The following is an 11507-nucleotide window of genomic DNA, read 5'->3' as shown; positions in this document are numbered from 1 at the left end:
TAACACCCAACAACTTACCCTTAAACCCAAACTATCTAAAACCCAAAACAGAAAATGAACGGACAACTATGTTTGTGAGAGCAAAAACCAAAACCCAACACGCGCAAAAATGGGTACGCACTATAAATTGTCAGGGACTTTTGCCAAAGCCCACAGATCTTGAGAATGATATTGCCATCATCAAAAGGCACTCAAGCAGCAACCACATCAGTCCCTTTAAAATCTTCTATATATATATATATATATATATACATTTTACACATTTTGAGCAAAAAAATACCCACATCAATAGGTGTAAAAATATGCAAAATTGTACAAATCCATCCACGAGCTACAGTAACCGTATATATTTACACGGTTACTGTAGCTCGTTTATCCATTATTTTATTTATTTCCGTTTGCTCATTTTCTCTCTCTTCTCCGTGCTCAACAAACCCAGTTAACTGCTCATCTTCTTCTTTTTCCTCAGATGCACACAAACACACCTACACACAGACAAATAACATAGAGAATCAACACAGAGATACACTTGCTCAAAAAAAAAAAAAAAAAAAAATAGAGATACACAAACACAGATCAGTGCTTGACTGGATCGGAGCTTGTGGCTCGTGGCTCATGGATCGGAGCTCGTGGATCGTGGATCAGAGCTCGAAGCTCGTGGATCGTGGATCAGAGCTCGGAGCTCGTGGATCGGAGCAGATCGGAGAATTGATCGAGAGGGAGAGTTTTTCAATTGATCGAGAGGGAGAGTTTTTCATGGGAGAGATGGGTATAGAGAGAGAGAGAGCAACAAACAGAAATGGGTAGAGAGAGAGAGAGACGCGTTTATATATCCGGTAGTTAGAGAAATAATAATAAATGTGAGGAAATTGATTATTTAATTAAAAGATGTGTAGAATAGATGAACTAATGTGAGTGTTTTGTAAAATTAGATGTGTAAAATAAAAAAAGTAGGTTTTTAGTGTAAAAATAGATGTGTAAAATGAAAGAACTGATGTAGTTGCTTTTACTTAGCAAAATACACCCCCAACGTTATTGGCAACCTCTTTGTTAATGGATGTGCTGATGTGTACGTTAAGTGACATGTAAGCTTGCCACAGGTATTAGATTGTCCAATCAAATTATGCCACATCACTTAAATGAACTATAAAGACTTTAAAATAATTACAATAATTCGATAAATATACAAAAAAAAAATATATATATATATATATATATATATATGTAAATTATAAACATAAATATATTAAAATAATTTCCAGCCTTTCTCCCAAGCACTTTCTTGGCATCCAAATGGAATTTATATAGTGAAGAATCAAAGAAACTCATATTATTATACTAAATAATCTTACAAACAACAATACAACAAATCCCATAACACTATGAATCATCACTTTCTCATCTCACTAAAAATCCCAAATTTTGATTGAAATTTTAGCTATAAAATTAATGCAGTGCTCATCCTAACGAGTTTCGATAATATCCAAAAAATCATATATAATCAGAAGATAAATAAATTTTTCCATGGTGGTTTTGCATTTACTACAGCATGATTCCTTCCACCAACAACTAAAAACAAAAAGTGGTGATAACAGGGCAAACCAACTAGAGCTTTCAAAAAATCTCAAATCAATATCAGAACAAGTAGCTAAATTTCTAATCAACCATGGAAAGTCCACTTATACAAAATGGTATACTCCTGGCAGTCAGAATCAAAAAATGAAATGTTTGTGCAAGTGCATGGCAACCCTTTTAATTCCAAAGGTAATGTGTGTAGGAAATTCAAAGCATTTTCATTTCATTTAAATAACAGTAAAAATGTGCAATATTATGATAAATATAACACATGGCTAATTTATATCATAAAATTCATCTCCCCATCAGAACTTCCTTCTCTTTTACCTTAGTGGGGATATAAATTTGAAGAAGTTTCATCCAACCATGGTCCGCTTTCGTCCTCTTTGTCGCACTGCAATAAATAGCAGAAGTTCACAACTATCAAATGCAAAAAGAATAACACAGAATATAGTACTTATTCCTAGTTCCTAATTAACCAGAAAACAAACAAATGGGAGGAAAGGCCACACCATGAGCAAGCTTGTTCAGTGTAGATGACCACTGCTTTGAGGACTTCCGATATGCAGCAAGTATCCGATCCATCTATCCAAGTTATAACAATGAAGAAGTCAATCTCCATTCAGAAAGCATGTATAGCGGATGGAGGAATTACAAAGAAATTTTCTTTGGAATGGTATTGGTGACGATCGTAAACTTCATTTAGTGAATTGGTCGAAGGTCTGTAGGCCAGTGAAGAATGGAGGGCTAGGCATTCGGTGCTTGAGAAGGTTTAATTCTACCCTTCTAGCCAAATGGTTGTGGCGTTATGGTGTGGAGAATGATGCCCTTTGGAGAAGGGTCATTGCGGCGAAGTATGGGAATGACTGGGGTGGTTGGTGTACAAAATCTGTGTCTGGGGCTTATGGTGTTTGTTTGTGGAAGTCCATTAGAAGCGGTTGGCTGAATTTTTCCAAATTCCTTCGGTATAATGTGGGTGATGGTACTCGTGTGAAGTTTTGGGTTGATGTGTGGTGTGGGGATAGTCCTCTTAAGGAGGCGTTTCCAGATTTATACAATATTAGTAGGACAAGGGATGCTTCGGTCTTTGAGGTTATGTGCTATGCAAATGGGAGAATTTTTTGAAACCTACAATTTTGCCGTTTTGTGAATGATCAAGAGTCACTCGTTGGATTCGTGTATGGCTTTGATCTATTCCACAAAGGTGCGGGGTGTAGGTTCTGACAAGCTTTGTTGGAAGCTAGCCAGCAGGTGTGGTGAGTGGTGAGTGGGTATTATCACTCCCTTCCCCCCCCCCCCAACTGCCACTCCCTTCCCTTGGAAAATGATATGGCAATCGAAGGTTCCCCCCGAGTTGCTTTTTTCTCTTGGACTGCTGCTCTAGGCAAGATTCTTACTATTGATAATCTTCGGAAAAGGCACTTTGTTGTTCTTGAGTGGTGTTATATGTGTAAAAGGTGTGGGGAATTTGTTGATCATCTCCTCCTTCACTGTCCTATAGCTTATGAGATGTGGAGTATGGTCTTTTGCTTGTTTGGTATTTGTTGGGTGATGCCGCAAAGGGTAGTGGATCTATTGGATTGTTGGGCTTGCAATTTCAGGCGTCATCACACTATAGTGATTTGGAGGATGGTGCCGCACTGTTTGATGCGGTGTATCTGGCAAAAACGGAATTCTAGAAGCTTTGAGGGTCACAAACGGTCCATTCTTGAGTTTAAGTCTTTTTTCTTTTTTACTCTTCTTGAATGGTGTTTAGTTTTACCATCTTTTTCTTGTCTTTCCCTTCCTATTTTGCTTGATCATTGTAATTTGGTTTCCTGATGTTTTTGCCTCTTTAGTACATTTCCTATGTACGGAGCTGTGTTCTTCTCTAATATATTTTTTTCGTTACTTATCAAAAAAAAAAAAGAAAGCATGTATATAATAAAATTAAGCCGCCACTGCCTCCCGGGGGGATGGGGGTTGGGGAAGAAACCAAAAGAATTTACACAGAACTAGGAGATTCTTTGTTTTGTAGTCAATAATTTTTCAAAAAAGAAAATGATGCAATAAACACTAATAAAAGTAACTTCCTAGAATCTTTTTTTGAGAACAACTTCCTAGAAACTTAACTTGTTTCTCCCAACAAAATCCATTTCCTGGTAATAAGAAATAACATTAAGTAATTTCCACTGCTTTCCATCTAAATCTTTTTTTTGATAAGTTGCTTTCCATCTAAATCTTGTCCCTAAGAAATGATAATATGCAAAATAAGCAAAAATATAGAAAGAAAAAAGATTAGGGTGCAGAAACTCCAATGGTCGTAGAAGTTTGCTGTTTTCATTCTCAAGAATATTGCAACTTCTCATCATCTTTAAAAATAGCACCTCAAAATGTAATTAAACATGCAATTTTGTTTGAACCGCTCTAAAAATGACAAAGCAAGGTATTTAAAATATGTGTGTGTGTGTGTGTCAAAAGGAAAAGTAATATTAAACAATGTTTAAAAACCAGACCATATAAAGATACGAACAACAGAGAGGTTTAAGGCTTCTAAGATCATAACAGGGTATGATTGGAATTCGGACCATTATGATTATGATATCAAAAAAAATTTAATAATTAATTAAAAAATAATAAATTTGTAAAAAATTAAGGCAGTACCTAAAAACATATTGAGAGAATTTTAAGGATTTAAACAGTTTTTCAAGCATATTTTCACTTAAAAAGTTTTGAAGTATACCTTGATTAAAGACAAGATGTTATTTTTCACAATTTATTATGGAGATTAGATAGATACTGTCTTGGCCATGCGTGTATTTGAGCAAATTTGTACTATATATCATTAAGTACACCGAGTATAGTAAAAAACAATTGCAATGATATGGAACATATAATCCCATATAGGGAATCCTTTGTCATGTGTGCAGATTGTGACATTGCCTGTGAGTCATGAAAAAAATTTAAACAAAAACAAACAAATAAAAACACCCATATCTGCCAGCTGCATTTTAACTGCTAGACAGAAGGAACACCCACTCCCTCTCTTCTTCCCTCAATGAACCACTGAACACCCAATCAACAGCCTACATTCCATCCTTGAAATCCATCTCCTCGCTACCCAATTAACTCAGCTCATTCAGTCACTCAATCACCAATTCAATCCTCACCCCCTTTTAGATCCAACAACCCACATTCCATCCACAAATCCACCTCCTCCCAACGTAATTATTGATTCCAACTACCCCCAGATAGAGCTCAAATAAGTCATCCCTTGCCTAATTAGCTTAACCATTGTTGTTAGTATCATATGATATATATCAATCCATAAATAGATAACACGGTATGTGTAACCAGGGATCCTCATGTACCAAACTATGCATGTATGTGTGACACATGAATCATATCATATTATTGTATCCATGAATAGTGAATAATGTCTGATTCATAAATTTATTTTGGACCCATGCATTCATGAGACTAGACGAGATAATTTTCAGCCCCAAAACTAAAAACATATAATTATTAATTAGTTATCTAAAGAGAATAGGGTTAAAACATGCAAACTACAACAGCTTTTTAAAAAATGGTCTTTTGTCTTCTTTCTTTCCATCCTTTTGACAGATTGTATTCCTCTCCACCTTTTTTTTGAAGATGATTACTGATTAGGAATAATAATTAAATGTTGATGATGATGAAGAAGAAGATGCATGAGAACATTTGAACTAATGAATATGACAAAAACTGACTCAGATTGAAGCTGAAGAGTAGGCATGATGATGAACATGAATAAAAAGATTTTATTTTACATTATAATCATGTATTATCACTTTCTGAGTGTGACCAATTTGAATGTAGATGTGATAATTATATTTTTAATTTACTGTGTTAGATTTGTTAAATATCATTGCACAACTGATGATAAGATAAATCATTAATACATCCCAAGTTTGTAACAAAAACTACCTTTTATATGTATATTTATATACTCTTGAAAAGATAATAATAAAAAAATAATAGAGTTCATATACCGTATGATACACAACATTATACACACAAATAAAAAAAATCAATGCAAAATATGATTTGCTTTTTGAAAAAAATGAGCTTTACTCATTCAGTCATGGAATGAAATGCCCTCACCCCCCTCCCCCCCCCCCCCCCACCAAAAAAAGAAAAAAAAAAAAAAAGAAATCCATTCCAGAACTTGGTATCTAATCTCTCTCTCTCTTGCTATTGAATCAACAATGCTAATGCTAATGCTAATGCTAATGACACACCTTCAGCTTGCAAAGAGAACTTGTACAAGGCAAGGCTGTAGAAGGATGGTATGGAGAAGGCCTCAACGACGATGGAGGAGTGGAAATTGCTCTCTGTGGCCTACAAGGAAGTGATCAAGGCAAACTTGATCACACTGAGACTCCTTTAAAAGCCCACACCCCCGTCCAAAAAAAAAAAAAAACCCCTCCAATCCTAAAGTTCCTCAACCTGCAGATGGTTTTGCGGGTCAGATGGTCCAACTGGCCTGAGTGGGTATCACCAAGTTTATGGATAGTCTGGTTATTTACCCAACCAACTTGTATTTGGCTCACAGTCAAACTAATCAAACCACCTAGTCCAATTTGGCTTTCTAAATAGTAACATTAAATCTTGCACCAAGCTTCCCACCCAAACCACTTATAAGAATCTGAGTTTCAATTCTTTTTTCATTTTCTCTATATAATTAAAAGCCCAATAAAAACTAAAATAAGAGAAGGAAAACCACTTTGCTTACCACATTCCCACATGAAGAATGCATGGAGAGCAGTGCTCGTTCAAGCACATATAAATCAACAGCTTTATCTTCTGGAAGGGTTGAAGTAAAGCTCAAACCAAAGTCAATAAGGACCTACAAAGATATATTAATGGACTGTAATGCAGATTTAGAAAAAATTTTACTCATGGAAATTAAGATAAAGACAATGGAAAAATCTCCACCCCCACACATCAAAAAAAAACCCACCAGCTGGTTAGTACCACTCTTGAGTAGCATGTTTGAAGTGGTCAAGTCACCATGGATGAGACCACCATCATGCAATTTTCCAATTGCATCACCAATTTGTAAAGCAATATCATCCAGTCGTTCTTCAATTATATCATGTGACCCAAATTCAAGGAGTATGTCTTTGACAGAAGGGCCATCTATGTACTCAAATGTTAGTGTGTGCAGCACAGGGTCCACAGAGTACAACACTGGAGTAGAAACTCCAAGTCTTCTTGCTTTCGTCATGCACCTGGCTTCCTGTTTCAACAATTAATTTACACAAGACATCAGACAAGAAGCAACAAATCGATTCATCAATTAATAAAATTAAGGGTGGAAGGCATTCTTGCAGCAAAAAAAAAACTTACCGCATTTAAGCGCTTAAGAGTTATTTTAGAATCCAAAGTAGGATGCCTATACTTCTTGGAGAAACGTTCCTTAATAACAGACCTCTTTCCCACAAAATTTGACTCAAAAACTCTCTGAAAAGGAATATCAAGATCAGCACAAAAATTATAAACTGTGCAGCTCAAAGTTCACTTCTAGTGGCTCATATAAAAATGCATAAAACCAAGCAATATAATTATGACTTGTGAGTGAGCTTTATTCTTTATTGAGCATGGGAGAATGCATGGAACTTCCTGGGGGGAACCCATATTCTTCCAGCCAAAATAAAAATAAATAAAATAAAACAAAACATTTGTCTCCTGCTGCACAGGATGTTTATATGTAAAACCAACTGAAATTCAAATTGTAACTGCACTCACAGCTTCAGCTCCTTGCTTCAGCAGACTGAGAGAGCTTTCTTTTACATCTGTCTTAATCTCCATAATGGAAAGTCCACAGCACCAAGATTCTGCACCAACAACTATCAAGTAGAAGAGATGGGGCCAAAAACCATACCCAAAAGAAGAAGAAGAAAAAAAAAAAGTAAGTTTATTTTTTGAACTTTTTAACATTATATAATAAAAACATAGCAAATCATGGAAACCACTCAAAACCCAATGAGAAAATAAAATCCACTTGGGCCTCTATTGAGCTACCAAAGTAGCTCTAGTTGTGCACAGAAGACATGGTACAGAAACTGACAAAAATAAAACACTAGTAATTTAAAGAAGACATGGTTGAAAGTCAGTAAGTCTCGGTCTGGGATTTCAGCATGTGGAGTTTCTGTATTCAGCACATGGAAGATCTTAAATTTGTTATAGTCTGTTGTAGAATCTGTTAGAGGATGTTAGTCTGTTATAGTCAGATTTGTTATGCAGTTAGAATTGTATATAGCACACATAGTCTGTTAAAGTCTAGTGTGTGTGTGTGTGTGTAGAGAGAGAGAGAGAGTCTCAAGTTTATATTGCAATTGTTTCATTAGCTTGAAGATTCAATAGATTTTCTCTTGCTTCTTTTTTTCTCAGTAAATTCTCTCTCCCTCAATAACCTAAACCTCTTCAATGAGTAGTGTCTATATAGATGACATGGTACTCATTGTACCTAAAACACCATAAGGTTTTAAACACCAACTAAAAATGGTTGAGGAGAATATAATGAACAGTTTAAGTGCCCAGATACAAACCAAATACAATTTCTTGCATTCCATACAAGATGCACACAAGTCAAAGCCAATATGGAAAACACAAAAAGAAACTGAATATTTAGCATTCAAATGTGGAAAGTCAGAGACTTGAAATGAATGAGAGCCAGACCTTCCTTTGCTACCCTGGTGGTTTTTCTTTTGTGAGGAAACCTTTTTTTTATATATATTTCATAACATATTTCATTAAGGCACAAAAATTGGAGCAACCCAACACATGGGATGTATACTAAAAGTAAAGCACACAAGATTAACATCTAAAACGCAAAGAATCTAAAAATTCCAAATAGACCAGGAACAAAAAGGCTTTGATTTTTTTTTAATATTATTATTATTATTATAACTCTCTTCCCTTAGAAGTACAACCATTCCTTTATCTCCTGTTGCACCACATTAAACATAAAGAATTCATCTTCCACACTACCATCTTTTGTCACCAAATTATCCCTTCCAACGCGCCAATAAGTCAACCATGCTGCTCTTGGCATCACCCATTTAACCTTAAACAAGCAAAACCACAAGATTCCAATTACACACTACCAATAACACATCATAATAAATAATCCAACCAACTGCCCCATCTGAGTATGCACATACACCTCCAATCCTTTATCACTAAACCCCTTTAACTACAACAACAAAGTCTTAGTACCAAAATTATCGGGTCGACAACTATGGATCCTCAACAGGATAATGAGAATTAGAAAAATCTTCTTCTCCACAATTCTATCCTACCCAAAATCATTATCACTGTCACCATTTTAATTAACTTATCATTGATTACTATTTTCTCTTTTGGGATAACTTATCATAGATTCATTTGGCTAAAAAAATATAGTAAAGCTTTTAAAACTTGTATATATAAGCTGAATAAGCTGGAAAAAAAAATTTATAAGAAAAAAAACATATAAACCTCAGTTTCTCCTAAAAACAATTATTTGCAATAGTTCTCTCACTGGGAACAGTTAAAGCTCTGAACTTTTTTTTTTTCCAAACACGGTCATATATTTCATAATCACAAAATGGGAAAAGTAATAAAACAAGAAACTTGGCGAGTTGGAGCAGACACAGTGGGTTTTCCAGTTGGGTTTTTAATTTTATGGATTCTCCGAAATAGTAGGGTTTTATTATATTATAGTTATACTGAGGAATTTGTCAAATGCTGATGTGGAAAAAAATTACAATTTTTGTCTTAAAATTTAGAGTTGGTTTCATCTTGGAGACTGCCAAGTAATGTCTTTTACTTAAACTAAAGCACTGATATCAAGAAGCAAATTTGTTATAAAAGAAAAGGCTCACCCACTACTCATGCCTATGCTAACCCCCCTCAAAAAGAATTTTCTGTTTTATAAACCTTATTCAGATTTAGTGCTCTTCTAGTAGGGGAGAGACTCTTACCCTTAAATGAGTCCCCATATAGACTAAAAACAAAGTAATGTGTTCATCTTGGCTGAGAGTCCCAAAAATTGTTCAGTTTTGTCTTTTGTGTCCCAATTTGACCCCTTACTATCCTGTATTTGATTGTAAACTTGCATCATACTGCACAAATTTGTTTCCAAACCTATTTCAACTGTAGCAACTGCTAAAGAACCTTCTGGCCTTGGTGAGTAAGACTTCTCAGCAATTATTGAAGCATCGAGATGCTAAATTGCAGCTTGTGGCAAAATAGAGAAATCCAGTGGGCTGAGAATTCATTTGAGCATGGTCTTTGAGGTTTTTGTCTAATTTGTTTTTGTACAGGCTATAAGAATTAAGAAATAAATCAAATAATACTTAGTCATTAAGATGAAACAAGATCTGCATATGATAGTCAATACCCATGTTAAATATAGATAATCAAGCCTTTATGTTTTACTCTTTAGATACTTTCTATTGTAACCTTCAGCAACCAGATAAAACAGTTGAGAAAGGCTTACTACAACCATGATAGACATGGAGGGCTAATTTCGAAGGATTAAATTTAAATTTCCCGGGGTGTAGCTTAGCTTAAATCAGATGATAGAATGTGAATGACAAATGATGATCTAACACTTGTGTCAAAGTTTGATTTCTGTCTTCAACTCCTAAATTCCATAGACGCCTCCAAATAAGCCTTCAATTGCCAAACTCACCTACTTTTAGGTCCTGTCAATCAGATTCACAATGGTTCTACATACCAATGCAGTAAATTCAGTTCCCTGCCTCCAAATAAAGCACCAAGATCTCTTCCCTCAGGAAAACTCAAATCTTATCTCACATTAAACTGAAAATCCACCTCCAAGAAACATCAAACCTATGGCTATGACACTAAATATTATAACAAACAGATTCCACTCCTTATCCCGATATGAGGTTGCTACATAAGATAGTTCAACAAAAGTTACATATACGTTCATCTCATTCAAAATTACAATAACTAGTTTTACATTCAACAATTGACAAGACTTGAAATCCAGTATCATCATCAAATCGGAATGTGCAAACAATTCCCGTATAATATAAATAAAAAATAAAAAAAATCCAAATTGAACAACAACCCAGTATTCCCTGATTATCAAAACCCAAAATTCAGAATCACATAACAATCAACAAGCGCAAACCTCTATCAAAAAAAAAAAACCATAACACAATTCGCAGAACATCTCCTCAGTGCTAAAATCAATAAAATTAGGGAAGAGAGAGAGACATCATACCTGAGTATGTGGGTCAATTTATGCCGTGGTTGATGCCTTCTCTGCACTAGGAAGATCGACCACTCCTCTTGCTAAAATTGGCGCGAACTCGAGAGACTACAGTGAGCCGAGGGAGAGAGGCGGAGAGTGAGTGAAGAAAGAAAGTAGAGAAAAATAAAAACTTTGGTTTGATTTTTTTTTATTCCTGCTGCTTTGACCTTGCGATGGACGGATTAGTAAAAGGATTCGGCTAAAACCTAAAACTAACCTTCTAACTTCTTCTTCTTCTTTTTTCTTCTTTTTTTTCTTTTTTAGACTACTAATTTTATTTTTGTTTATTTTAATTTTTTAAATTTTAGATTTATTCAATTAAGACCTTTATATTAACTTTTATTAAAAATTTTTGAAAAAAAAAATCTAGAAAATATTTTTTAATCATTAACTAAATTTTTTTAATTTAAAAAATTTGAAGGAAACTTTATATAATTGAAAAATTAACCACAACATATAACAAAAGTTAATGAAAAAGCCTTAATTGAATAAACTTGAAAGTTAGAGAACTGAAATGAATCTGAAGAAATTTAGAGGGCCAGTTTTGCAATTTACCCAAAGAATTATATATAAATTTAAAAAAATATATATGTTTTGATAATATAATTAAATTTAATAACAAATATAATAGTAAAAATAT

General features: G+C 34.5%; 1 protein-coding gene across 3 annotated transcripts; it reads right to left on the bottom strand.

Moving 5' to 3' along the window:
- Positions 1 to 207: 207 nt before the first annotated feature.
- Positions 208 to 11044, bottom strand: LOC142614080 (uncharacterized). Of its 3 annotated transcripts, none has more exons than XM_075786621.1 (8): positions 10838 to 11044; positions 7345 to 7445; positions 6946 to 7059; positions 6557 to 6835; positions 6329 to 6442; positions 2088 to 2160; positions 1903 to 1969; positions 208 to 485 (listed from the first exon to the last, which is right to left on the bottom strand). In XM_075786621.1, exons 2-7 carry the CDS (start codon positions 7405 to 7407, stop codon positions 1932 to 1934), a joined length of 681 nt encoding a protein of 226 aa, XP_075642736.1. In that variant the 5' UTR covers positions 7408 to 7445; positions 10838 to 11044; the 3' UTR covers positions 208 to 485; positions 1903 to 1931. The 3 variants fall into 3 exon arrangements, with proteins under 3 accessions (XP_075642736.1, XP_075642737.1, XP_075642738.1); XM_075786622.1 differs by having other exon boundaries at positions 7345 to 7433; positions 10838 to 11039; XM_075786623.1 differs by lacking the exon at positions 2088 to 2160 and having other exon boundaries at positions 10838 to 11026.
- Between the last annotated feature and the right edge of the window lie 463 nt (positions 11045 to 11507).

This window comes from Castanea sativa, chromosome 10 (genome assembly GCF_040712315.1).
Source record: "Castanea sativa cultivar Marrone di Chiusa Pesio chromosome 10, ASM4071231v1".
In the NCBI taxonomy this organism is placed as follows: domain Eukaryota; kingdom Viridiplantae; phylum Streptophyta; class Magnoliopsida; order Fagales; family Fagaceae; genus Castanea; species Castanea sativa.
Note: the sequence above shows the minus strand (reverse complement) of the source record. Positions and strands in the feature narration are given on the sequence as shown.

Coding starts and splice junctions, on each gene's coding strand:
- LOC142614080 (XM_075786621.1), bottom strand. CDS start 7,407: ATGGAGATTAAGACAGATGTAAAAGAAAGCTCTCTCAGTCTGCTGAAG. Junction 6,836..6,945: donor CTCTTAAGCGCTTAAATGCG/GTAAGTTTTTTT, acceptor TTGTTGAAACAG/GAAGCCAGGTGCATGACGAA. Junction 1,970..2,087: donor ACTGAACAAGCTTGCTCATG/GTGTGGCCTTTC, acceptor TATTTATTGCAG/TGCGACAAAGAGGACGAAAG.